The sequence below is a fragment of the Pseudomassariella vexata genome, assembly GCF_002105095.1.
Source record: "Pseudomassariella vexata strain CBS 129021 chromosome Unknown BCR38scaffold_15, whole genome shotgun sequence".
Taxonomy (NCBI): Eukaryota; Fungi; Ascomycota; class Sordariomycetes; order Amphisphaeriales; family Pseudomassariaceae; genus Pseudomassariella; species Pseudomassariella vexata.
Genome location: NW_024467970.1, coordinates 739,446 through 767,413, shown reverse-complemented (window position 1 = coordinate 767,413; position 27,968 = coordinate 739,446). Strand labels below are relative to the sequence as shown.

At 50.3% G+C, this 27,968-nt stretch overlaps 5 protein-coding genes across 5 annotated transcripts; 4 read left to right on the top strand and 1 right to left on the bottom strand.

Moving 5' to 3' along the window:
- Positions 1-246: 246 nt before the first annotated feature.
- BCR38DRAFT_446916 (uncharacterized protein) lies at positions 247-5,083 on the top strand. Its single transcript, XM_040861122.1, has one exon. The coding sequence runs from the start codon at positions 587-589 to the stop codon at positions 5,033-5,035; it is 4,449 nt and encodes a 1,482-aa protein (XP_040711705.1). The 5' UTR covers positions 247-586; the 3' UTR covers positions 5,036-5,083.
- Positions 5,084-6,679: 1,596 nt separating this feature from the next.
- Positions 6,680-9,187, top strand: BCR38DRAFT_460727 (glycoside hydrolase superfamily; the record flags this gene model as incomplete). Its single annotated transcript, XM_040862445.1, has 2 exons — positions 6,680-7,461; positions 7,507-9,187. 2 exons carry the CDS (start codon positions 6,680-6,682, stop codon positions 9,185-9,187), a joined length of 2,463 nt encoding a protein of 820 aa, XP_040711704.1.
- Positions 9,188-21,009: 11,822 nt separating this feature from the next.
- Positions 21,010-22,341, top strand: BCR38DRAFT_71571 (uncharacterized protein). The gene is made up of 3 exons (XM_040865580.1): positions 21,010-21,382; positions 21,431-21,993; positions 22,055-22,341. The coding sequence occupies exon 2, from the start codon at positions 21,477-21,479 to the stop codon at positions 21,969-21,971; it is 495 nt and encodes a 164-aa protein (XP_040711703.1). The 5' UTR covers positions 21,010-21,382; positions 21,431-21,476; the 3' UTR covers positions 21,972-21,993; positions 22,055-22,341.
- Positions 22,342-22,724: 383 nt separating this feature from the next.
- BCR38DRAFT_352285 (allantoate permease) lies at positions 22,725-24,666 on the bottom strand (the record flags this gene model as incomplete). The annotated part of the gene is made up of 8 exons (XM_040856697.1): positions 22,725-22,921; positions 22,981-23,358; positions 23,408-23,670; positions 23,730-23,942; positions 23,998-24,114; positions 24,172-24,224; positions 24,283-24,388; positions 24,449-24,666. The coding sequence occupies 8 exons, from the start codon at positions 24,664-24,666 to the stop codon at positions 22,725-22,727; spliced, it is 1,545 nt and encodes a 514-aa protein (XP_040711702.1).
- Positions 24,667-25,099: 433 nt separating this feature from the next.
- Positions 25,100-26,726, top strand: BCR38DRAFT_499784 (major facilitator superfamily domain-containing protein; the record flags this gene model as incomplete). The annotated part of the gene is made up of 7 exons (XM_040864803.1): positions 25,100-25,290; positions 25,373-25,502; positions 25,556-25,641; positions 25,698-25,793; positions 25,858-26,026; positions 26,101-26,571; positions 26,664-26,726. 7 exons carry the CDS (start codon positions 25,100-25,102, stop codon positions 26,724-26,726), a joined length of 1,206 nt encoding a protein of 401 aa, XP_040711701.1.
- Between the last annotated feature and the right edge of the window lie 1,242 nt (positions 26,727-27,968).

Below are 27,968 nucleotides of genomic sequence, written 5' to 3'. Positions count from 1 at the left end.
TCCCATAGTCGCTTGGTCGAATTGCATTGCGGCCAAATTAGAAGACGCCACGAGAGAGGGTAGCATGGGATCGACGGGAAAGGGAAAGCGCAGTCCGAAGTTCTAAAGTTGGGACGATTGGGACCATGTAACGCGTCGAACTGCCATTCAATTGGCCAATAGCGCAATTCCGAGCCCACCCTTCGGTCCTCGAACCCGTCGCGCCTTCACTGCAGTCACGCGCTTTCTTCCGCCGCTAGAGTCGCATGATAGTTGTATGTCGAAGTCGTATTGTAGACTTTGCTGGCTTTGAACTCTCATATCGACTTAATCTCTTTTGGTGCCATTCATCACTTTACTGAGCTGAGCGCCCGTTCACCCCGCAATTTTACGAAAGTAGTTTTGCGATCGGCCCTGCTTATGCCTAGTAGGTCCAGTCGCACAAGTCGACGGATACTCAGCATTAATATTTTTTCTCCGCCGAACTCATCGCTCACACTTTCCATGGAACTTTTAAGAGGACGGTGATTTGAGGGTGGGCTCTGCTGACCTTCTGAGGTTCGGTCTTGGTAGGAAGGCTGCGTGTGATCCTCATTTTGGGGCTTCCATGCAAATGGACGGTCATGATTTGTTTAATCAGAGGCCTTTGCCGTCCAATGAGGACCTCAGTCCGTCTTCTGACGCCTCTGATAACTTTAGAGCCACCGCAATTGCACTATGGGATCCGGAGCCGGACGATTTCGACGAGGGTGCATACATTTCACCAGGCCCGCTTGAAGAATCTACTGTCGGATACCATGTTGGAGGCTCAAGTCCAGACGGTGGTGAAGACTTCTTTCTTGACATTTCACCAGTGCAAAATGATGGGATCTACGACGTCCTGAGAGGAAATGCCGACGCCGCTTCAATTGCCACCGAGGATGAATACTGTCCAGCAAGCTTCAACCTCCCCGAGCAAGTGATCAATGGAATGTTCGACGGCACGTCCGCCACGTCAAGCCACTATGATTTGCAATGGGATCTGGGAGTCCGCTTGGACAATGTGCCCTCATTAGGGTGTGGTGATTCAGATGCTGAGGACATAGAGGTAGTATCGGCAAGCGCGAGTGACGTACAGCGGAGCTCAGAATATCGGCATCCTCTGTCAAAAAACGTGGTCGTCGCGCTCCCGGAACCAACCATGACAGATCCGAAGTCACTCTATGGTGAATTCGTCCCCCCTGCTCCACTGGCGGACGAGATGAGTGCGGTGACCTGCCTCCTCAATATCATGAGCCAGCAAGGTGGAGATGACGAGGACTTCATCGAATTTGAGCTTTCAGACTTCAGCATATACATCAATACAAAATATTACCTGACCGAATTTCGCCCGTTGCACCACCTGGCCACCCGAACCGCCTCCGACAAGTTCTGTTTCGACGGGGTACTCAGCTCTGGTGAGACCAAGTTCTACCTGAAGAACGTGCCTTTCCGTGAGCTACCCATTGGCAGCTACGGTACCGAAGAACATACTATCGGCGGCCAGATTTGGATCCGTTCCGAGCTGAACAAAACCCGGAATATTTATTACAAGCTTGGGAAGCCTTCTGTGGAATACGAGAGATTCTACACACCTTTCCTCTGGATTGCCGACCTGGCAAAACACGTTGTCGACTATCTTAAGCATCTTCACGATCAAAGACGCCGAGCTACATTGCATGACTTCCGCGCAAGATTCAGTATTTTCCTGTTTGGGAAGCACAGCAGATCTGCGACTTTCCGGAGATGGCATTCAGCTCACAGCAATGGCGATTTCCGGACTGCCGTCGCAGCCAATATCGGGTTCATCTGGAAAGAAGCCGTGGGGGTATTCCATGCCGATGGCAAAGCTCATGATTTGTGGAAGGAACTTCCTCGATCGGAATCGCAAGAAGGTCATCTGTATAAGCCTAACCTTGGCCCGATTCCGATTTCTTCGAAAAGCTCCGATTCCTCATCTGATAGTGTCGAGTTGAGAGATTCTCCAGCACCAAAGAAGAAGGAGACAGCTTCCAACTCCGAGAAGGTTGCGGATACCATCGTGACCCCTTATATCCATAACTTATTCAGCCATATGAACTTTCACGACATCATGAAATCTGTAACTCCAGTCGATGTGATTGAAGACCTACGGAAAAGCATGATTCAGCGAACAGGCTTGCAGCACCAACCTATCATCATCCGATCACGGAGCCAGCAAAAGAATCGCAAGGAGCTCATAACCTCGATACAATCAGGCGACGTGATATCAACTTTGTGGGATAGTGTAAACACAGAAACAAATTGGAAATCACCCAAATCGGACCACCACGAAACAGTCCAAGTATGGTACTGCGTGGTTCAAAAAGTCCATGAGTCCAACAAACACCGCCGATCTTTCAGTGTGATCTGGCTTTACCATCCATCAGAGACCGCTTGCCACGTTATGAAATACCCATGGGTCAATGAGCTGTTCATGTCCAATTTATGTAATTGCGACGATCGTCGGATTGATGAAGATGAGGTCATTTCAACTCATGACGTTGAGTGGTTCGGCAGCCCATCAACAAGCTCGGAGTTTTTCGTGCGGCAGACATGGATCTCTCATGAACGCTGTTATACCGCCCTCAAGGAGGATCACATGGTTTGGGGAGACCGCATGGTGTGCCAACACCATAAGTCTGACACAGATGCTTCCTACCAAATCGGTGACACAGTTCTCGTCCAAGGCAGACAATTTTTGGATATTTATGAAATCGAAGCACTTTTTGCTGAAAGGACCAAGAAATTCGCAAGAGTTCGCAGGCTTTTGCGGCGGAAAGATGTGGATAGAACGGCAAAGACGTGTCCGCCAAACGAATTGATTTACTCCAAACAATTAGTTGAAATCGCAGCGGAACGCATAGTTCGTCGGTGCATGGTAAGAATATTTGGAGTGGACGAGCGTATTCCGGCGCCATACGACCGCAACGGTACTGGCGATGCCTTTTACATCACCCACGAAGAGATGCCCTCCTATGAAGACAAGTCACCGCATTATGTTCCTCTAGATCCCGAAACCTTCCGCTCATCGAGACGCCTCCGCGAAGGATTCGATGCCAAAAGCACGCCGAAAGACTACAAATTACGGGGTCTAGAGCTCTTTTGCGGAGGTGGAAATTTTGGACGCGGCCTTGAAGAAGGTGGTGGTATAGAAATGAAATGGGCCAACGATATCTGGTGGAATGCAATCCATACATACATGGCCAATAGCAAACCTGATGCATGCACACCGTATTACGGTTCGGTGGACAATTTTCTGCACCGGGCTCTTGCTGGCAAACGCGATGTACCAAAGCCTGGAGATGTTCAGTTCATTTCCGGTGGATCTCCTTGTCAGGGGTTTTCGTTGCTAACAAGCGACAAAACCACCGACAAACAACGGAAGAACCAGTCACTTGTCGCTTCATTGGCCTCATTCATCGATTTGCACCGCCCACAATATGGACTGATAGAGAACGTTTCCATGATGGTTGCGCCGAAATCCAGGGGCAAAGAGTGCGTTTTTACTCAACTGGTATGTGCCATTGTCGGTTTGGGCTACCAGGCTCGGATCCTCTACCTCGACGCCTGGACTTTTGGTGCACCGCAGTCGCAGAACCGGATTTTCCTTAGTTTCGCAGCTCCTGGGGTCAAATTGCCCATGCCGCCTGCTCCGTCCCATTCACATCCGCCAGGAACGAAATTAAGTCCAGTGGGTGAGTTATCTAACGGTCTTCCCTATGGTGAGATGACTGATGAGCCCGTATTGTTCAAATTTGTCAGTGCGGTCGAAGCCGTTAATGACCTTCCAAGCATTCAAGAAGGTATGCCAGCCTATTGCATTGGCTTTCCAGACCATCGCATCTCTGCGAGTTATACGCTTAGAGCTCGAAGACAGCTAGCGCAAGTTCCCACTCAGCCATGGGGTATGAATTACTCTAAGGCCTATTTTGGATATTGGGAAGACAAGGGGGAAACCTACGACAGTGATCAGGGTGACAGCGAGGAAGATGGTGGCAGCGGTGGCGGCGGCAGCAGATTTGTGCCCGGTACGATATCAGCCAAAGACTGCGCTCGCATCTTCCCTTCTTCGAGAGAAGTCAGGATGCAGAAAGACTCCAAGGGTTGGGGTCGAGTCATACCTAATCGCCTGTTTCCAACCATCACGACCAGTTGTAAAATATGCGATGCCCGGACCGGCAACCTGAGCCACTGGGAGCAGCCACGGCCGCTGTCTGTGCTGGAGGCTCGGAGAGCGCAGGGTTTCCTGGACCACGAAGTGATAACTGGTAACCCCCGTGACCAATGGCATATAGTGGGAAACAGCGTTTCACGACACGTTGCTCTGGCACTGGGTTTGGTCATTCGCGAGGCTTGGTTTGAAACGCTCCACGGTGGAGCCGTGAAAGCAGCGGTCGTTGATTCCCAAGGGCTCACTGTGGCACGGGCAGCAGAGGTCAGGTCAAGTCAGCGAATTGAACTTGAACTGACATCGACAGCTTCAACAAGCTTCAGCCCTGCAGAGCCTCAAGACTTATCGGACAAATCGAAAGAAGCGGTATCGGTGTCAACACGTGCTACGAGCGTGATTGACTTGACTGGGCCAGAGGGGCATCATAGCTGCGAGGCCGTTATCCTGCCAACCCTTCATCCTGCCAAAACCGATCAAGATGCTACCGCCCCGGACAAGCATCAGTCAGATGGCAGTGCCGAGACTGCTCCCCAGAGCATCACAACAGGCCGAAGTCGCAATGGTATATCACGTGGTGACTTGAGCTTTTTGAGTACCTCTTTGATGATCACCACCCCAGGCGGTGAGCGCTCAAGACGCTCACAGACGAGTCTTCCAGCAGCGCACAACCTCGTGGCATCATCAAGTGCTCCTAAACTGCTGGATAAGGCCGTGTTGAACGTGGCGAGTGCCGCGAGAAGACGGACAGTGTCTGTCGATATCAGCAATGGCCTGAAGCGCCCGTCGCCTTCGTTATCTGTTAGGGCTTCAGCTAAGCGACAGCGTCTTGGTGGCAAACGGGCATAACGACGTGAATTGGAAGCCAATCAGCGCCATAAAACTGAGGTCGTAGGGGCTTCTGGGGTTTGTGGGGGGGGGGGGTGTTTCAAGTGGTGTTTTGGGGCATAACAGAGAGGTGCTGCCCAGGAGGTTGAGACGCTCGCATAAAGAGGAGGTGTCCATTCACGAAAATCTGGGCGTATGTTCACGTCATCAAATCTCCAATTGATCGTAGAAGGCAAAGGGGGGGCTTGCAGGAAATCGGAGGAGCATGTTGAAGGAAGCAGCGTCTATATACAGCATAACTTAGAAGCATTGGCGAGTTTGCACTGCACATGGGTTGTTTCCCTCGATGCAGCTCTAGAGAGAATAATATACGCAGAATTCACATTCGCTTAAAATTCAGTCAGAGCAGCAGACACGCGCACCGGGGAGACACATACGAAGCCGCAGAGGAAAAATACAATTTGGAGTCAACGCGCGACACAAGCCGTGACCTGCAGCGCGGGATTGGGACAATACTTTGGGTTACGATCCAAAGAGACGCATGAGCCTACAGGAGTTCCGGGTCCGAGCAGGTGTTCATGTGGCGGCGTGTTTATGTGGCGGTGAGCTTCTCGATCCAGGCTGACAAGGTCTCCGGTGTTGACGAGATTCCGGCTGACGCTCATGCACAGCCCAAAGGGTACATCCACGTTAAAGGGCTGTGCTTTCGACGGGGCGGCAAGTATTTGACACAAGCCTGCAATTTGAGATGAATAAGTACTTTCGGATGTTCGTCCTCCTCGCATCGTAACGTCAACACCGATTGTGGGATATGAGTTTAGACGAACTCGACAGGAATGAGAGTAGTACACACATACACACGCGCGCACACACGATACTCGAAAAGATGCAGTTGGAGCTAACACAGTCCACAGTCCAAGGTGCCACCAGTCGACAAGTGCAACAAGCAGGCAAGCGGATTTTATTGTATATTATTGCCGTCAATAGCCAATAGCTTCAACAAAGGAATTGTGCCTGGATGGACTAACCATGCCATTAAGTAATTCGAAGACAAGCAGCCTCATTGTACCCGGCCCATGCATACACGACTTGGATGGTTCCCAAAGCACCAATCAAGCCACAAATGGCAGATGGTTTGCAGGGTGCCATGCCAGGGGTCCCGCTGCAACGGCGTGTTGGAGACGACCCCACCTACCCTTATTTCCCCTCATCTACCCCAAATTATAATGTCGATCACATATCACCCCACCACCGGATGACGCAGGAGCCCGGGGGTTTCCGGACAAGGTGGATTAGTAGCTTGTGACAGTGATATGTCCATCGACTGAGCTGATTTGTACGGCATAATACCTAAGGAGCTATTCGAGTGACAGACCTCACATATGCGGCTGTACGATATCTCATCTCTATTGCGGGCTTTGGACGTAAGTAACATGATCATGAGGGGGAAATCGTTTTCCTCATTTTGCACTTGCAACGTACAGCAATATGCCCCGCACGTCTGATGGGCTCGACCCCACATCGTCGGGAATCGTATTTCTTTAGGCTAAAGGGATCGCCAACGGCCGTTGCCGGAATCATCATGGCGGAGTAGCCATTATACAAAAGTGGTCCGTTGTGCCGCCAGAATAACCAGGTCAAGATGGGGAGCTTTAACCCCTCAAGATGCGCCCATTGCTTCGTTTTTTGTATATCGGCTTCGCTGTCGCAGAGAACGGGTTGGACGGGTGGCTGCGGTATGCCGCGCTGCCAAGCGACATTCAAAAGAGCCATGCAACCCCCTCGACCATTGTGGTTCTGAACAGCTCTGAGACAAGTCCCGTATACACAGCCGGGAAAGAATTGCAAAAGGGTATTCATGGGATTCTCGGCCATGAATTGGAGGTCACCGGTACAACGAACAATACCAACGCCAGCATTCTTGTCGGCACTACCGAGTCGTTCTCCTCGGTCGGTGGAAATACGACCGAGGTACCCCATCTCAAAGACGATGGGTTCTGGCTTAGCATAGAGAACGCCAACGTCTACATCCTCGGCCAAAACGAGCGCGGCGCTCTGTACGGCACCTTCGAGTATCTCTCCATGTTAGCCCAGCGCAATTTCTCCCAAGTGGCCTACGCCACCAGCCCGAGCGCCCCGATCCGGTGGGTAAACGAATGGGACAACTTGGACGGCAGTATAGAGCGAGGCTTCGCGGGCCCATCCATCTTCTTCCAGAATGGAGGCGTTGTGGATGACCTGGCCCGAGTCTCGCAGTATGCCCGACTCCTGGCTTCGATTCGCGTAAACGGCATCATCGTGAACAATGTCAACGCTAACTTCAACCTGCTCAACGCGTCTAACATGGCGGGTCTAGGCCGCGTCGCCAATGCCATGCGGCCGTATGGAGTGTGCATCGGCATCTCACTTAATTTCGACTCGCCGCGGAACCTGAGCAGTCTGATGACGTCCGATCCTCTTAATCCGGCTGTTATACAATAGTGGAACGATAGAACGGACGAGTTATATGAGCACGTACCCGATCTAGCTGGGTTCCTCGTCAAAGCCAACTCGGAGGACCAGCCCGGACCGCTTACGTACAACCGCACTCTAGCAGATGGGGCTAACCTCTTTGCCCGTGCCTTGAAACCCCATGGGAATGGCATCGTTATGTTGTTCCGTGCGTTTGTGTACGACCACCATCTCAACGAGTCGAATTGGAAGAATGACCGGGCGAATCATGCTGTTGACTTCTTTGGGCATCTTGACGGCCAGTTCGACGATAACGTGTTTATTCAGATCAAATACGGGCCTATCGACTTTCAAGTTCGGGAACCGCCCTCACCGCTGTTCGCCAATTTGCTCGGGACGAATACGGCGATCGAGTTGCAGGTAACGCAGGAGTATCTGGGACAGCAGAGCCACCTTGTTTACTTGCCGCCGCTGTGGAAGACTATCCTCGATTACGATCTTCGCATCGATGGGGAGCCGTCCGTCATGCGTGATATTTTGTCAGGGGGGCGACTGAATAGATCGCTGAGTGGCTATGCAGCTGTTGTTAATGTTGGCACTAATACCACTTGGCTCGGCAGTCATCTGGCCATGTCCAATTTGTATGCATACGGTCGCCTTGCTTGGAATCCGTCGGACGACGAGGTAGCTGTATTGCAAGACTGGACACGACTCACCTTTGGCGCTGGCAAGACCATCGTCGACACCATAACAATGGAGTCCTGGCCAGCATATGAGAACTACACCGGTAATCTCGGTATTCAGACCTTAACGGACATCTTGTATACTCATTTCGGGCCAAATCCAGCATCGCAAGATGACAACAGCTGGGGCCAGTGGACTCGCGCCGATGCAGATACGATTGGTATGGACCGGACGGTATCAAACGGCACCGGATTCTTCAGCCAGTATCCCGCCCAGGTCACCGCCATGTATGAAGATATCAACACGACCCCCAACGAGCTGCTATTGTGGTTCCACCATGTGCCATATACGCAACAGTTGAAATCCGGTAAAACCGTCATCCAACATTTCTACGATGCCCACTACGCCGGAGCGGCGACGGCCCAGATGTTTCCCACGCAATGGGCAGCGTTGGAAGGCCTGGTTGACCACGAGAGGTTCGAAGAGGTCATGTTTCGCTTGGAGTATCAGGCAGGCCGTGCCATTGTCTGGCGCGATGCCATCAATGAGTTCTATTGGAGCAAATCGGGCATCGAAGACGGGGCAGGTCGAGTGGGCAAGCATCCGTGGCGTGTCAAGGCGGAGAAAATGAAGATGAGCGGGTATAAGGCTGTGCCTGTGACGCCCTTTGAAACGGCCTCGGGTCGCACTGCCATCGTGACGACATCCAGCGATGCAGCGGGGACGGTGGAGGTCGAGCTTGGTTATCCTTCTGGCACGTACGACATCGCGGTTAATTACTACGACATCATCGGCGGCCGATCTAGGTATGAGCTTCTGCTCGCGAATAACACGATCGGGCGATGGGAGGGTGATCTTGAGGACATACTGGGGCATACGTTTTCGTCGTTTCTTGATGGGCATGCGGCAACAAGGGTGAGCTTCAGGGACGTAAATATAATTAAGGGTGACATCCTGAAGATTGTCGGACAGCCTGATGGCTTCGAGTTGGCACCGCTGGATTACGTTGCTGTGCTACCGCAGGGTGTCATTGACTAGAGCAGTTGATCCCCCTTGCCCATGGAAGTTCTGCCGACGTTCGTTTCGGGAATAAAGTAGGAACATGGTGATATTATGGCCTGACCAGAGTTACCCGTTGTATGGACAAGTTTGGAGGCTGAAAACAAGCCAAACACTTCGTCAGCACACGCGTGTAGTCGGCCCCAGCGGCGTATCGCTTGCACCACTTCGAAGTCAATCTCATGATGCAACGCCCTCATCGCTATCTGCAGTTAGACGTCGGAGTTAAACCATCCAGAAATCAGTCGAAGCCAAATGGAGTTGATGGAGGAAACTGTCCGATTGGTGATACTTGTTCCACTCTAGCGATTGCCACGTACAACAGAAAAACGCGCCCAGGCACCTTTTACATGTCCAGATTACGTCTTCGTGTAGGCAGATCACGATCTGCGCACTTTTTGTTTTGTGCATGTAGGTTCAAGGTTGATTGAGAAGCTTTTATGGACCGAGCACAGTTACGCAAATACCCGCTAATCGACATCGTCGCGTTCCAGGATGCGAAGCTCTCAACGTGGATGAGTACGAGTCAAGTCTCCGGTCAGGCATCGATGAATGCTCCAAATGGAGCTCTCTTTGGATAATAGGAAACACGCTCACACTCGGCCTAACTTGCCACCCGCAAGTTTCAATGATAGGCTGAACTTTCTTGGAAGTACGATTCAGCCGCCAGTACCATGTTGGTACCATATTGGAAACGAATGGAGAGGGGTTAGCTGCGCGATAATTGGTTGGAACAATGTTTTCTCAGCCGCGAGTGGGTGTCCACATTAGAAGATAAGCCTCCCACCCACTTAGCTACACCCGTCTGCGTCTTAAATTCCCTCCTTTTCATCCTTCACTCAACTCATCGTGCCCTCTATCATCAACTGGTGTCTACGCTCCTCGTTCTTGGGTCCTCATTTTCCCAGCTACGTCCCATACGAGACCCGCGGCATGCTATGCTAAGAGCCCGCTAGCGTGGCCGATAAACAAACTCGATGAGTGTGCAACGTGTCTTTTGAGCTCAACAATGCTGAGTGAGGATATCCGGCGCCCAGAGGATACTCTTTCACCCATTCCATCACATCCGGCGTGTTTTGGCGGCATTCACAACACTCTGGAGGCAGAAGCACTCTCTGTTTGCGGCAAGGCTCAAAGTGCGCCGGAAGATGCTTCCCATGGCTGCCGTCCAAATTCTCCAGCATTGGAATTAGAACATGGGGGTAGTATAGCTTCCCTGCGACAAAGGTAAATATGAGTACCATTTAACAGGTCCAATCTGGACCGATGATCTTAAATTCAGCAAAGCACAACCACCCATTCGCTATTTTTCTTCAAATGCAGCTTGGAGAGCAAACATTGTCCATGAAGCGCCAGCTTTCCAATCTAAGAGACAATCGCCTTCTTGGAGTTCCTCGCCACCAACCTCTAAAGTCTGAATGGGGATGACGACATCATCCAAATTCATAACCAAACCGACAACGATATAAAAGGGACAGACGACAACCAAATGAAAACCCTGATAACGAACCAGCAAGACGTTGCATCACCTCTGCTCGCCCAAATAGTTCTCATAGGATCGGACATGGCATCCACTTATTCCGCTCCCTATGATGGCATTAGGCAATGAGCTGAAATAGCTTGAATGTGTTTGTTGAGGCAACGGAAGCCCAGGGGGACTCTTCGATGAGTCCAACTGCATCAAAGGGTCCACCGCGGACTCTCTCCTCACGATCAGTGTATACTGCCGCGCGAATAACTTACCTTGTTCACAGACTGCGACGCCATTACGATCCCAACCTGTTTTCAGCGCAGCAGCGCGCCGCCGAAGCGAGTTCCGACGTCCTTAACAACGAGCTCACGCTCCTGAGCACGCACTAATGCGACCGAATTATCCATGTCTAACTCGCTTGTAGCTGCTGTGGCTGCATCTACTGCCATGTTGGGCTGCTGGTTGTTGACCGTGTCGCCCAACTTCTGCAGCAGTGCTGAGAGGTCGTGACAACGATCTGCCGGCGCGACGGGTGACATTATATGACCAGCCGCGAACGAGCCGGTTGTCTCGCACTCGAAACTATGCAATCGCATGTCGCACAATGTAGGGTCTTCGCACGGCTTCATGCCGCTACCGGTGCTGGCCCGACGTTAGTTGACGTGAACCACTGACCCGATGGGGCATTGTGTAGATGTGCGAAGAGCGATCAAGATCTTTGGTGCAACGCAGTAGCAGAGATACGAACATACTTAGCCGAGCCCTGGATGGCCTGGTCTGAACGGTGTCCAATCATGGTTGTGGCCCTAAAGCTGGTGAAGGGTCGGGTCGGGTGGATCTCAGGAAGGTACTACCACCTGGATATCGAACTTGGTTAACAGCGACAACAACGACCGACCCCGACAGCGACAGCGATCGACCAGTAGAAGCGACCAAACAAGAATAATGCTATCTGGTAGGGGCTTTTGAACTAGTTTTGTTGGGGCAATCCAAGAGGAGGACTCGACCTTGCGGTGCGCTGCGTTTGGGGAAGAGAAGAACAAGATGATTGCCAAATGAATCGACTGCGACTATAAAGGTGAAGAGAGGTGGATGGTGTGTGTTGCGGCGACCTTGGATGCGAAGTGGTCCGTGTCTAAGCCAGCTTGACCGAAAAGTGCTCGACTTCAATGGTAATCCAAATGCCATAAGGTACATAATACACCACCATGGGGTGTGGGATTGGGCCTGTCATTTGGCTTTTGACTCTCAAAAGCCCTGTCCCAGTTACTATAAGGCGGCTGTATTATACGCCAAGTTTTCCGCACTAAGCAGGGATAGCTTGCACTGTACAGGTAGGTCGAATGGGTGTTCAGAAATCCGGCCCGCAACCATAGTACGCCTCCTACCTTAAGCCCAGATACAAGTAGACAGCTTGAACCATTTTGCCCAGTTTTACAACTTTGACTTGATACTTAAGAGCAATTAGAGATGCTTCCATAACTTGACATCGTACGTGATCTCGCATCGTGATTGTAAAAGTGCATCCCTGCTTAGAGCGGACAGGGGCCGTAGGTAGCACAAGAAATCATTGGTTAGGTTGGATATCTCACGATCAGATGGAATATTCGGGGTAGGCTATATCCCAGAAGAGCTAAATTGCAGTTGTGTTGGGTTGGGCGGAGAGGTCGGGTGCTTCAAACCAGCAGAGGATGCCTGCCAAGGAGGATGCTGTTGCCGTAGTTGGTTAGGCAAGCAAGTATGAGTTTTGTTTTGGAGGACAACGGCGCCGTGGCGTCGATTCTTTTGGCCCCCTGCTAAATCAAGGACAAGCCATCGACACCGCTATCGTCCTAGATGCTCATAAGTACGAGGGAGGTGAGCTCGAGGTACCGACGCAAATGTCAGTTACTTTCCCTGGCTCGTTCGGATGCTTTCGTCCCGAAGTAAACACCAGGTGGAGCTTTCTGAAAGCTCAAGAGCTGTGATGGATATTGGGAAATCGTCCATTCCTTTGGAAAACGCTAGAAGTCGTTCAGAACTCAATTCAACAATTGACTAGGTTGTCTAGGAACTTCTGAGCGCAACGGCGACTAATGCTGACAAGGGTTTCCAGACTGGCGCTAAAGTCTGTGCGCCGTACGGGGAGCTCCCCCAGTAGCAGGCATATGAATTCCCCAATTCAGTGGCCTCCTTCTGTCCTACGTTGACTACATGTAGCGCTTGTTAGATGAATCAAGGGACGTGCCCGCGTCCACCGTCCAGGACTTCAGGCGCTCACAGGTGATACCAAATCTAGGTCTTAGCTCCAGGACTTCAGGAAGGTGCATATCGCTGCCTGCGCAGGATTTGGTAAAGCGATTGAACGCGTGGCCAAGAAAAAAAAAGGCCCTTCGCCTGTCCGTGGCTTGCTCTGGGGTAAGGTCATGCGCAGCAAGCGAGCAAGATCAGCATTGTTTGTCGTCTCTTCAGTATGTGTTGCAGACAGGAGCAAGGCATTCTTAGCCAGACGGGGACCCGCCAAAGTGGGTGCGTCCAGGCCAGAGATCGGATTAGGCGAGCACGGGGAGGAAGGACGACGAAGACTCTTGAGCCCGGCCAAGCCAACTGCCCCACAAACGAGGGAATACAATGCTATTAAGTAACATTGGCATTGCGGGTGAGGGTACGTTCGATCCAATTGCCGAGCTTGATTCGGCTTCGGGTCATGCGTGTTCAATGCGAATTGGTCAACCTATCTGACCAGCCAAACTCCGACGGCATTCCGGTAGCAGCCCGTTGCAGAATGTCACGGTTATGGGCATCTATCATTGAAAGCCCTTGAAACATTTGTCCCTCAAATTGCACAGGGTCAAGGTTGACATCACTACGATCTCTGGCCAAAAGTGTGTGAACGGGCAGGAGTCCGCTTCCGCCGTGCGGATATGTCACGCAATCGCTAGTTATGCTGTCTGCAATACTTGAGGTAATCTGTATTCGCTTGTGGCTATGGGCCCTGGGCCTTTACGGGCGATTATTTCAGGGGCCTTAGTATGTTCAAATATTTGGGTTTGGAAATATCCTCAGTATCGTCCAGTTTGTCAGCTGCGATAACTTTGCTTAATTGTACGGCCCCCTGAGGTGTTCTTATTGGCTGTGCCGCCCTATCGTCACGCCCCGCCACTTCCTCCCTTATACATCAGATACTGATCTATGTGGCACCTGCCTCTGATTGGCTGATTGTACGGGCAAGGGCCCTGGCTAGTGGCCGCTAAATACCGTTGACCCCCCCTCCCAGCCGTGTACCTCGGTCAAAGGTACCCTAGTACGTACATACAAGACCCGGCAACATGGCGTGGTCTCTAGATAAGTCACAGGGACAATCAATCCTAAGCTCCTCCAAATGTCCGTCGGTGAACACGAAAAAGGATGTCCCATTTCAAAGCCGTTAATCTTTTCTGAATACCGAGTGCAGATGTCATATCTCATTTTTGCGCCATTGCGTCTCTGCCCCAGAGGGCCCGTCATTCGGGTTCGCTAGAAGCGATTTGTCGAGCAAACAACCGAATTGCCTGCCGTAATCCAGTACAGACACCAGGCCAAGTAAGGATGAAGAGGTATCTGACAATAGAAATGTGCTGATATGATCGAATTCATCCGTTCTTTCTTTAAGGTTTGTGGGTGTTGGCGCCACTACCCGGTTCGTAGGTGCGCCAAGCATCTACATGCGACAAGCTGTCTACCGCAAATCAAGGCGAGGTTTTTCCCGACCAGGTACAAAACCTAAGTTCTTAGCAATAGTTCAGCAGGTACTTAAAACATAACGCGCTCCGAGGTTTAACATATGTTGAACTTATCCGATAGTAGTACGAAAGTTTTCATTTATGTGGCCTTTTGTCACCGCCGATAGCGGGTAAGATAGAAGGATATCTTTAATTAATATTTAACATAACTATACTTAAGACGACCTCTATTCCTTTAACTCTCTTTTAGATAGAGAGGACGACGAAGTCTTCGTTTTAGATAGGAACCCTAAGCGTACTATTACTAGATAGTTAATAATACTTACATTGAAGTTCAACATATGTTAAGTATCGAAGCGCGTTATGTTTTAAGTACCTGCTGAACTTTTACTAAGACCTTAGGCTTTGTACCTGGTCAGAGCGTTCTTATACCTGGTCAGTTTACGCTCATCAAGGCTGCGGTCTGCCAAGTTGGCTTTATGTCGCGCTTCGTCTACGCTACGTATGCACCTTGGGGACTTTTTATGGAACGTTGACGTTGACGTATGCTTATTTCAAACCTGATTGGTAAGTGGCTCGTTGGTCGTCGTTGCCCCTCTTTTCGTATGGCAACCCGGCGACTTGTCTTGCGGCAATCCCCGCCCTCTGTGTCTCCTTAGATCCCTGGTTCCTGTTCTCGAAGTAATATTAACCCATCTTTTTAGGCATCCACTACTTTGGGCTGTGCGATCTTGGATCGGCGAGCTCGATGGTTTTACGCGGGAAGGCTTGCGGAATCCCAGGTCCAGTTAATCACCAAAGTACATGGTACCGTATTCTGGCAGAACTGCTAGACTCCTCCGTCTGTGCCATTCGTTCTAACCTAACCATGTTTGTCTCTTGGCATGTAGCTACGAACACCAGTGAGGGTTGGCCTCCTCGAAACATAAGTGGTACCTGACGTGAGAGTCTTTGGACCAATCGAACCAACCCTGGTAGAGCCAGTCTGCCCAAGGTTTCATGTCTCATCGTAAGTTCGCCTCCATTTTTCCGATAGCAATTTGATCATAGATAAAAATGATATCTGACGTCCTGAACGTATCTCACCTCATATTACGAACGACGGCATGGGTTTGGCGGTGTCGGTTGGGCCTTGTTAGCGACGCATCCAGGGTGTTGATCCAAGCCGAACTTGTGCAACAGAAGAAGCGAAACCTATCGTAGTTATTCAGCATGTGGAAAGGAGGAAGGTGACGCGGCAGGACTCGCTTTAAGCCAATTTTCTTTGGCAGGCTTGGTTCATTCCAGAGCTTTTGAGCCGCATTTTCGAATTTCTGACTGGAGGCCAAGTACGGGTGCAGGCCGGGGCAGGTGTGGGGAGGGGCAGGGGTGAGGTTTTGCAATGAGCCTAATCTTTCCGGTGTCACGTCTGCCCCTGCAAGTAGCTACACCATTCCGTGTTGGCGTACAGGGATTGTCGATCTCTTTGCTGGTGGGATGACAGGTACGACGACAGACGAGTTAAGACGAAAACAAGGACAACGAGAGGTATGCAGTCCCAGTAGCTTCCCACACCAAGCGCAAAGTACCTTGAATCATCAAACCAACAATGATGTCCAAATGTCAGTTGCGAATCGAGTCTAGCAAGCCCTTGCTACCAACTTTATTGGGAATTGTTCCTGGTAGTCAAAGAAATGCGCGCGCACACATATTGAGATCGAGATGTTGTGTTGCGATGAATGGCTCCAGATGCCTTACTCGGCCAAGGACAAGGAACTAGAAGTGGAGCGGACATGCGCAGCTTGCGCAGCTCTGCCAACTGCTCTAATGCGCAAGACGCTCTCTGTGCATATAGGTTTGGTCTAGTTACTCGTACATTAGTGGTCTCTGAAAGTGTATAACCCTTATACTGTATTTTTCCCGATAACTGCATGATTATCTGGGGCCCGCTGCAAGTTATCATGGGTAACTGGATTCGAGTAGGCGCATATGCCTTCCGGACATTTCTACTTGCAGGACAGTTTAAAGGGGATTCGGGGCGTATAGTAGGTATTGTTAGGGTATGGGGTACGTACCTTATTTTCGGATATTCTCAGACTTTTTTTCCCTAAACGTGCCCTGAATGCGATCCTATATGGCAGAAACATAATGTCCAGAATGTGTATAATACCCTTTAACTGTACAAACAAACGTTTCCCTCCCCACATGGGGCCACCACCATAGCTCTCCGTGCCATTTAAACTTCCCGTAGTGGGTCTAGCAACCCCACATCTCTTCGCCCAGGAACCCCTGATCAGTAGCAATCCCCTAGTCCCCTGTCAACTTACTTACATAATGTAGGTCCTTTCTCCATTCGCGACGCGCTTTCCAAGGAGATCCTATTGCTCCTCACCATCCGACATGTCCCAAAAGTATCGGTGCGCTCGTCATCGCCATCATCAATCAACCACCTCCTCATCCCCTCATGTTCTCAAGTCCCGGACGTCAACGAGTTAACCCGAACTCCGAACTATGACTTCATCAATTACAGTTAGCTCTACTCGCAGGTACTTGGTTAGGTACTCGGGATGGTATCCAGGAACGAAGGTGCAACTTGGGAACAATGCGACAAAACAGTCTCGAAGAGACTGCCTCCCTAGTGGCACCTTCACCATGCGCTACAAGTAGGGGTATTGTTATCCAGGACTTCTGTTATCTTTAGACTGTCCGGAGTCGACGACACGGAACGCATCACCGCTCCCTACGGACCGCCACCGTCGAAGCGAGCCCCAGCCCCTCTGACGTCGTCCATGATATTTTGGGCTCGGCCGCCTGCCTTCACACTGCCGACGTCTGCGACGCCAGCCACTTGTGCCCCGATTGGTGCCGTCGTTGCTCTGCGGGCTAAGATTCATGCGGTCCGCCTGCTGGATGAGTTCAGAATGGTTGCGAATATGAGCCCCCGATTGGGGAGACGATTCTCCGAACGCAACAAAGCGGGAAGGCATGTCGCCGTCTTGCTGTAGGAAGAGATTCATGACTTCCTCGTGCAATGTTGGGTCAGTTGATCACCCAACGACGCAAAGCGACGTAACATGACCAGGATCATGCGAGATGAGATCAAGGTCAGCAGTGAAACCTTGCAAAACATACATTGCAGATTCTTGAACGGCCTCGTCCAAGCGGATTGATGCCATTGCTGTTGCTAGTAGAGTGATGGGCTTGGAACAGCTGCCTCCACGACTCTTGGTGCAGATCTCACTACAGAGACTGCTGTCATGCGATTGTCGATGTGTACGAAGAAATTGGCGAGATGTTGTAAGAGGTAGATCGGAACAAACTTGGTAAGAGATATTAAGAGGTCGACTTGCTGGGCACTGGACGCGCAGATGCTAGTAATTGTGTGATGTGAGAACTCTACGCAGCGTATGTGCTTTCTGGGTAAATCTTGGGTTGGTAAAGCAATTCATGAAACAATCCTTTTGACTATGAATAGCTCGGGGATACAGCAGTTTTAAGCTTAATATAGGAGAACGTGATACTGCTATTGTACGTATGGCGAGTCGCATTGCTAAAAGTTTTGGCGAACAAGAGGGCAGCTCTATTTTATAGGATAGCTATTAGGATAGTATCCAATGGCTTGTGCGACCCTCGCAACATTATGATATATGATGTGCAGGACAGCTAAGTCAGGGTTCTGTTTGCACGGTTTGTGGCTGATAGCAATATGTGCGCCTCGTTAGGTCAGTACAGGGTACTGGTTGAGAAGCACCTTTTGGAGCCTCAACAGCATCAACGGCTTTGCGCTTAGCGAAATGGATTGCAAGACTGAATTTCGTTATCAAGGGATTAGGTCAATCAACCACCGAGTGGCGAAGTCTCGACCACCGTTCGTTGTCACTTGTATACTAGTAACGTAATTTTTCCCTTGCTGCCCTCAGCGGGTGTTGACCGAGGACCTGGACTATGGTAAGGCAACCTATCAGGGAGGGCGCCCCGAGTACTTGACCTTCGCCATACTTCATATGGTCAATGCTGCCGCAACCCTCCCTCTTCGTTTGAGCAGGGATTACTGGAGCTACGCCGCTCCCCACTCACACTCATGGTTAAGGTGTGTCATCCGTGTTGCCGCACCCCTCCCTCTTGGTTTGTGCAGGGATTTTTGAGCAGGGGTTTGTATAGTGCGCCCGTTCTCACTCGCACTGTCAGCAACTCACTGCTGGGTACTTTGAGGCGGAAACCTGTCGCATGAATGAGCTGCTGTCAAACATCGTGGTCGAGGCTCTGCCCATCCTGCCCTCGGCCTTTTCCTCGTTTATGTAGGACTGCCGTCGTGGTAACGTCGCTGGACAAGTGTGTGTGGAACTGGAGAAATTTGTAATACGGAACTGAAGACGTTGTAGGCCAGGTGTGAACACATCATGAATATTCCTCTATTCGATGGAGAATAAAATGACCTTGGCCAACTACATACGTTCCCGGTTAATTTTTTATCTACTTTTACAAAGTGACGCATTTGAGCGAGCTACGTAGAAGACTACACCTTCACGGGGATTCTGATTGTTAGTTAAGTACGTGCTAAGAAATACAAATCCAAATTGAGACAAGTGCATGTACATCTATCTACACCCATTTCTCTAGTATATTTTAGTACCCAGAACGTTCTCCACTTTGATCAATAACCGCCTGTAGCTTACGTAGATTGCAGGTGATGGGGGTAGGTAGAATTAGTCACCAGGAGGTACAATCTCTCTTCGGGCCCTCGAGTCGACGGGGGGTACGATACATATGTAAACACCGTGCGCACGGCCGAGATTAAACTGTTTTCCTAGAAGTGGAGATCTAGAGCAAATGTGGAGCTACAAGTCCAGGAATTTACCTTCTCCATAAAACTAACTTTGCTCGATTGGCGCATATGCTGGACATGTCGTGCGCATGGTGTCAACCAACAGTTTTCTGGAAATTCTTTCCACGCTCTCTGAATTTGTACATAGAGCTCTTCAATAGAAAGGCTAAATGTTCTGTTCGGGTGGCAAGAATGGATAAGCAGCGCGATATCAAAGCATCCTAATTCAGACAAGTAGCTTCATCATTATATGCAAATGGGACGACTACGATAAAACTGAGGCTCCAAGGATGTAGAAATATAGAAAGCCCATGCATCAAGACCGTAACAAGACATGCGGTGTGTGCGTTTACGCGTGATGCATCTTGAATGATGATGAAACATTAGGCGGCTCGCTAAAATAGCAGCAACCTGCAAGAGTCGTGCAGTGCCCGAAATTGTGGAAAGTGAGCGGCGGTGAAGTGACAAGGGGGACGGAAGCGGTAATTCGAGGTTGATAGGTTGATCGACTGTCAGGATCGTCTGATAGCGAAGGACCAAACAGGTACACCATACTAGAGCGGGAGGCAGTAAGGGATAATAGAATAGATGGGGTGCAGCAGGCAGCGAGTCATATGACCAACCAACATCTGTATGTCAGTGACAAGCTTTCGGACCTACAGCCGTTTTCCCACCACCTCGGCGGTCCCTAAACAGTGCAATGCGTGCCTGCCTGCCTGCCTGCCTGCCTCGTACCCCTCCACCGCTGAGGCCCCAACTTCCCACACTACCATCTCCTTGCTATGTCGACAAGCGTTATTTTCATTGGATGACAGCTCAAGGTCGGATGGCCCTTCTATCGTGTTTGAGGCGGAAATATAGAGCGCATGTTCATCTAGCCCAGTCGACCTGATTAGCTCGTTCCAGCCGAGGGGCCGGCAGAAGCTTGCTACGCACCAATTCGGCACTCAGGTACATACATAACTGCAGGGAATACGATGCTGCCTGGCTATTTATGTGTCATCTCGACCCATTCGGGCATGATAGTTCTTCATTTGACAATTGCAGGCTCTTGAGTGTGTGTGTGCAACAAGACGGCTGCTACTCAAAGATAGATACGTCAGGCTTTCTTCGACCCACTAATAAGATGTGGATCCAAGCCTCCAGATGTTTTAGCGTTGAGATTTAACTCCCGCAGTGCCACGTGGATCCTCAATGGTGGTGACGGGGCCATCCTCCCACTTGCAAACTCTAATGCACAGACTCTTACTTCAGACCCAGTCGCTAATCCAAGACATCCCAACGGGCCTCGGTGTGTTCGTGTGTTTTCACTCCAAATCTGCTATGATAATGTTGCCCCCTCTCAACAGCGGAAAGAATCAGGGGATAGAGCATCCCTGCCTCGGGACACGCTGAGACAATTTTGAATTTATCGGCGCTATTTTGTTGGGACCTGTTTCGACGGCAATTCCTATGTGGATCGCAATTCTCCCAGTCCCAAGCCGTCCTCCGCGTAATTATGACAACAGCATGGTGACGCCATAATCAGAGAAAGAAAATTTCAAGTCGGGCAAAATGAAGACACATGCCGGCCGTTTCGCAGCCCTCAAATCCGTCCCATGACTGTCCTGTACAACACACCACCCACCAAGAGCCCGGATGTTCTTCCAATCAACTCAGGCTTCAAAGTCCCCTGCCCACTAGCACCACAGCAAAAGCGATCAACAGCTCGTCAGGCCACCCGCGTCTGAATATTCAAGCGTGACCAGACAATGTACACAGGTCGCAGTGTCGTGGCCAACAAGAATCTTCGGGGCGTTTTCTTGTGTAACGGTCTATTTTATTTCCTCTGATCAGCTTGGGGTTACAGAGCACTTCTCATGCTCTGCACGCAGGGTTTTCAGGAAGCGACTTAAATGCATCTTGATTTTTACATGCTTGAGCTCCTCCAGTTTACAACTTTTGGCTGACCAAAAAGTCGAACTACGTCGTCGGCACAGGGGAACCAGAGTCGCTGGCCGGCGGGTGATGCTCTGCAGTGAAAACGTATTTTCTACTCCAATCTCTTCGAAAACTTCGCTGACGCGCCCTCAACGTCTGGAGTATATCATGCCCGGGGATAAGTGGTACGACGTCAACCCGTCTTTACCCTGAACATTGGTTTTTGTATGGATCCTCTTGTGTTCGAGGTTACAAATAGTGTCGAACTGTTCGGCTTGGTAAAACAGCTCATCGAACTCCTTTCGAATCAGGCTAAGCAGTAGCAGATTTCGGGCATTATGAAGGATTTCAGGCTCAGCCCCTAGCTCTAAGATGTCATGTACGAGTCCCGAAAGGTGTTATAGGATCGTCTGGTCGAGGCTATCCCGCTCCTTCATCTCAGACTTTGGAGACGAGTTTGCGCATCCGACATTTCATTCCACTGCTCTCCAGTCAATACCGTCCCACCAATATCTTTTCCGCCATCAATATGGCAATCTTGATCAACTAAACCAATCGCAAAATCGTACCTCGTTAGTCAATATGCTCATTTCGTTAATCACCATCCTGATCACCACCTTCGCAGCCGCTTGTGGTGCCAGCCCATTGACGACGGCCCCCGACTCATATTGCAAAGACCCAGACAGCTACTCATACTGCCTCCGAAGCATGTCGGTGGTCGTGTGCGAAGGTTGCCGCCAAAAACTCCACCGAGATTTCACCCCGTCCCATTGCGAAGAGGTCGACGAGGTGCCCGTTGCGCTGCTCACCCAGCACCACCAACAGACGATTCCTTCAGCATCAAGGATTTTTGACTTGACAATATAGGCATCGAGGATGTTACATTTTCGTGAGCTTCCCTGATAGGTCGATCGTATAGATTGGTTATACTTACTCACTGCTACTGCTAGGCCAAACGATCAAAGGCATTTTCCAAGATTCAGAAGACCTAGATCTCCAGTAGAAATCACTCAAGTCCTAGGAGGAATCCAAACTACAGGGGTGCGAAATTTAGTTCAACACATCATTGCATATCGCTATGAGAAAATAGAGATGCAATAACGTCAGATTGTATACTGGTGTCCTAGAAATTACTCATCCAACCAGTCAGCCAATGATAATAGGTTTATTGTCACATCGAGGCCAGAGGCACCACTCCAACTCGGTTATAATCCCGCCGTTTCGTTCACCTACTCTTCGGCCACTTCCAACTAGCCAAGGTCAAGGTATAACCAAGGAAATGAACCGAACCTAGAAACATGCGCAGTTAGGTTATCAAAATTCGATCTCCTTATGCAAGCATGTTCGATACTAACCGTCCTCGCAGAGAGAAACCCAGGATAGTAGTGAGGCTGAAATAGTTTCGGTCCTAGTCTCTCCAGGGCAGACAGCGTCGTACTCATGGGCCGTTATACGGAGTCAACCTACAGACCAGGCTCCCGCCAAATTGACAATAACAGTCGCACTGTGAGTTTCTTTACATGATTAAAACACATCAGACCAGACTTTGACCACCAAGGATATGGTCCATGTTTGACTTGATACAAGGGGTCAAAAGATTATATGTATACAATGTGCTTGCTAATACATATATCTGAACTGTCTCTGGTAAAGCACCATCCTCTGCTGGTCCCCTTTGTACCTATCCACGGCATTTGCCGGATCTTGGTGATAATCATGTTCGGGATGTACAGCCATGGCACCGATCTTTTTATTCTCGTGCTTGAGAGCGAATCGCATGACAATGGCCAGGAGAATGCAAACAAAACTCAGAACAGCTAGAACAAAATATTAGAGAACTTTGGGGTTTTCAAAAAGGGGACGAGTATTGACTTACCGACTGTGGCTCCTGCGTTGACGTACATAGGGGCAGCCGTAGACGGATAAAGGTAGCTCCCGTAGATGTTCGATGCGTTCCCGATTAGGTTGACAATGGCGATAATCGCAGCACGTTTACTCAACGGGCGTGGGAAAGTGTTCGATATCCAAGTAAGAACAACCATGAAGCAGCACTGCGCACCCATTGCCATGAGGAACATAGCGAAGAACCGTGGACCGCGCGCCGTGACAGTTATAACCATGACGTTGCCAACGATGGTGACACACATCGGGATAACGATGTGGAGACAGCGCTCCTTGTATCGGGATGCCGAGTAAGCGTTCAGCATGGTCGCGATGAAGGTTGCCACCCAGACGGGGCACGTCAGGAGCAGCGCTGAGGGAGCTGTCAGCTCAAGCTCAGATAGTATGGGAAATACACTTACTGGTAACACTGTCATATCCCAGAGTTTGAACAATACTCGGGAAGAAAAACGTGACAGTCTGCGCCAACAAGACACAATGCTGCATGGCAACGAACATCCATGTGCGGTAGTCGGAAACGGCAAGCCAGACGGCTTGCATCATTGTTGGCTCCTTGGTGTCTTCTTCTTCTTCTCCGATGTCGTTGGCAATTCTCCACATGGCATATGCCCGCTCTTCGTCGGATAACCATTTGGTACTCTGTGGGAAGTCGGGCAGCACGAAACTGCGTTGTGTGTGTTAGACTTATAGGAATAGGAATCTCATTTAGCCGTATATGCTTACAAGGCAATCACTGCCAGGCCAACGGTAACGACACTTTCGATCACGTACAGCCAGCGCCAAGCTCGAAGGCCCGCATGACCTTCCAAGGAATTGAGCACGCCCGCAGCGATCAGGCCACCGAACATATTGGCCAAGGCTGGTCCGGCGTAAAAAGCTGCATAGCGCTTGGAAAGCTCGCTTCGTGTATACCAAGTCGACATCAAGAAGACCGCTCTGAAAAGGGGCTTCAGAGTGAGAAATCGTCTCATAATTGCAATTTGAAACTTACCCGGGGAAGTAGGGTGCCTCTGCAAATCCAAGCAAGAAACGGCAGGCGAACAGACCGCCGTAGCTATTCACGCCAGCTTGGGCCGCGCTGATACCGCCCCAGAGGAACATACCAGCACTGAGTTTCATTGTTAACGAAGGGGGAAGGGCCACTAGGAGAGAAGGGAGTACTCACGGCAGGTAGATTGATGGTTTTACCCGAGTAAGAATGAGGTTGGACGGGAGTTGCTGTATACGTGTAAGAACGTGGCCCAAAGGTGCTAGTAAGTGTGGTGCCGATACTTACCATGACGAGATAGCCCACGAACAAGATTGATGTGCACGTGTTAAATTGGGTTCCAACCAGGCCCAAGTCTGCCTCAAGTCCAGCAAGACGCGCCTGGGCGAGGTTGCTTCGTGGGAATCAGCATAGCTTCTGAGGGATGGTGGGACGAACTCCCTACAAAGCCTACCTTCTGTCGAGATAGCTCATCAAGAACATCAAGCTCAACATGTGGAGAAGCCGAAGATCAATCTTGCGTAGGAGCTTCTTGGTGTACTCCTGATGCCATTCCTCTGGCCTCGAGGCAAAGTCGTACGCTTCGTTGATGCGAGTTCCAACGTGGACTTTTTCGACCTGGTCAATCTCTCCATGCTTCTCGCTCAGGGGCCCTGGGATTATCTTTGGCATCGCAGCGGCTCATGAAGAAGTGGATACCTGAGAGTGTAAGTCGGGGAGACGAACTGAGAGATATCAGGGCAAAAAGCACAAGTCAGTGCATGAGTGTTATAGATGGCAGCGCCCCCTGGGGCCTGGCGTCCAATTCAGCTCGAGTTCGAATCCCGCCTATCGGAAAATTGAACTAGCACGGTCAAAGGCGAAGAAAGCTTGGAAAGGGCTCCTTCTTCTCTGCACAGTTTTCCAGTATACCCCAGCAACTAGGTGGAGATTGTGACTGCGGGGATGCTCACGTCGGAGAGAATGCCGGGATGTACTATGACAGAATGGGTCTACCCCGGACCCCGGACCCCGGAATTGCCCAGACATAAGTACAATGCTTGGCAGGGCCAATATAAAGAAAAAGATGAATATTCGCAACTACTGTTGTATAAACTTAGCCAAGATGGACATCAAGAAGGAGGACTCTAAAATCGAAAAGATGAATGCAGTGACGCACTCCGAAACAGTCACCAAAAATGAAGCTGTCTCAGACTATGACATAATCGCAATGGACTTCATCTCCAAGGATGCTGAGTGGCATGCTTACAAGACGAAGAAGTTGCTATGGAAAGTTGACTTGAGATTGTTGCCATGGTAATTCATACCACCCGCATTTTCACAACCACGCCCATTTTTCACCTCGAAATATCCAAACCCTCACTAATTATGCTCTTAGGCTCATCCTCATGTACACGACCAACTTCCTCGATAGAACAGCATTGGCACAAGCACGGCTGGGGACGCTCGAGCAGAATTTGGGACTGAAAGGCGTCGAGTACAACACCCTTACCTCGATCCTCTTCATCGTGTGTTCTGTCCCTGCACTCTGTGAAGCTTAAATCTAATGCAAATACGACAGGGATACATCGTCTTTCAGTTGCCGTCCAACTTACTCCTGACTAAAGTCCGACCATCATTGTATTTGTGCCTCATGATGGCTATCTGGTGAGAGCCTTGTATGGTGTGCATGTGGAATCGCAACATATTGACAGAAATCCTAGGGGCATGATCTCAGCGTGTCAGTCAGTAACCCGGAGCTTTACCGGCAAAATTGTCTGTCGTCTGTTCCTCGGTGCTGCTGAAGCCCCCTTTTTCTCGTGAGTCTACTCTACAACTCGTATCGAGACGATCAGGATCTAAAGTTCTGATAACCCCGTCCAGAGGGGCAATTTTCCTCATGAGTTCTTGGTATCGCGCAAACGAGCTCACGCATCGAATTTCCATATTATACGCCGGAGTTGCGCTGGCCAACATGTTCGGCGGCTTGATCGCAGCCGGTGTTCTTTCTGATCTGCATATGGCGCACGGTATAGCAGGGTGGAGATGGCTGGTGAGCTCCTCCCCGTGACTTATCATTCTCCCGATATCTTCCTTACACAAGCTGTTCCTGCCGAGCCTTTTAAGCACTTCTTCCCCACCATCGTCCAGTCCCTCGGCTACGGCAACACCCAGACTCTACTCCTAACTGTACCAGTTTGGTTTGCTACGCTGCTAGCGGTGCTGGGTGTATCGTACAACAGCTCGCGCGTGCGCGACCGGGCGTGGCATATCCTGGGCTGCATGCTCGTCGGGGCCGCGGGGAATGTTCTAGTTGTTACGACGAACGGCATCGGTCCGCGCATGTTCGCAATGTACCTAATTCCTATGGGTGTACAGCCCGCTTTCCAAATTATACTGGCGTGGATCACGTCGTCATTTCCCCGGCCGCTGGCGAAGAGGGCCGTGGTGGTGGCTGCGACGGGCATGTTTGGCAATTTGTCGTCAACGTATGGGTCGTACATGTACCCGGCGACGGATGGGCCCAAGTACGTCCCAGCTGGAATTGGATTGGCATGTGTTTGTTGTTTTTGTGGGGGGATGGCGGTGGTGATTCGGGTAGTTTTGAGGAGAATAGGAGATTGGAAAGGGGGGAGTTGAGTGGTGGGGGAATAGAGCTGCCGGGAAGGGTTTATATATATTCGCTAAAGGTGGCCGAAGTGGATCAGCGCTCGAAGGCTCCCATCGAGGCCAACTCTAATACAGTTCCATAACGTCTATTTCGTTTTATTTATATGGGATCTAGGGATATTCGAATCAACCCTATCGTCGGTCATTTACACGTCGCCATCATCAACATGAGCCATGTCTACGTCCTTAGACTCTTCACCTTCGCTCCCTTCAGCATTTTCCTCGTTATTGATTTCCCCATTATCCTCATCTTCTCTGTCATCGTCTTCCCTGTCATTATTTTGCCCGTCTCCCTCTCCCCCATCAGCACCATGAACTCGTGCCCCACTCTCTACTTTGTCTGAGTGCGCGTTAGACTCACCATCAGACTCAGACTCGTCAGCCCTGAAGCCAGGCAAAGACCAGACCTGCCTTATAACTAACCCAATCGAACTCCAGCGCTTATGAGCCGCGTTAATACTCTGATCGCCAAACCACTGTGCCACATCACGCGGGTCGAACCCAGCGTTGATGAAGGCAGAAGTGGCGTTCAAATACTGCTCTTGCAATGTCCCGTCGAGGCGCGAAACAATAGGGAACCCGTTCAGCATGTTTTAGGGCATCAAGTGCCCTAAGGGTCATTCTGAACGGTCTGGACCTCGAGCAAGCATTGGGGTTGCGGTAGTTCTTCGCTATCCACGCACTGTACACGTGTGTGTCGTTCGCTGCCATCCTGAAACCTCTGTTCACAGAATACACAAGTTTGTGTTTTTCCTGTCCTTGTAGACACCTACACCGAGTTCTAAAAACGTCACAGTACCGGGAAAATTCACATGACATCCTTGTTAGGGGACTTTCAGGGACTTGTGCAGTTTAGCATGCCTTTGGCCATCCCCAGCCACAACATTCGACGAACGCTCTCGCGACTCTCGTTTTATTTGCTTTCAGAAACGCCGAGATTCTATTAAAGGGCGTTCTAATGCTATGGGCATGCTAAACCAATATGCCGAAAGCCTGGTGAACTCCATCACCCGTCCTGGCTGAGCATTCAGCAAAGCGGCAGCCATGATCTTGGGCGTAGATATATCCACTCTCGACGGAAACGTCCCTGTTTCTCTTTATAATATCCGCCTTGAGACCAAGAACAGCCGTTGGAAATAGGATGGCATACTAACCACAGCCTCGCTAAGTTGCATCATGCTCTTCATAGTAATGGGCAAATAAAGCCCTCGACGTGATATCATATGCAGATATGACCCCGAAGTAATTGAACAAGTCGGAATACACAGCGAGACCCAGTCCAGGACTCCAAATGAAGTTGATGTGGCTTTCTGATAGCTCATACT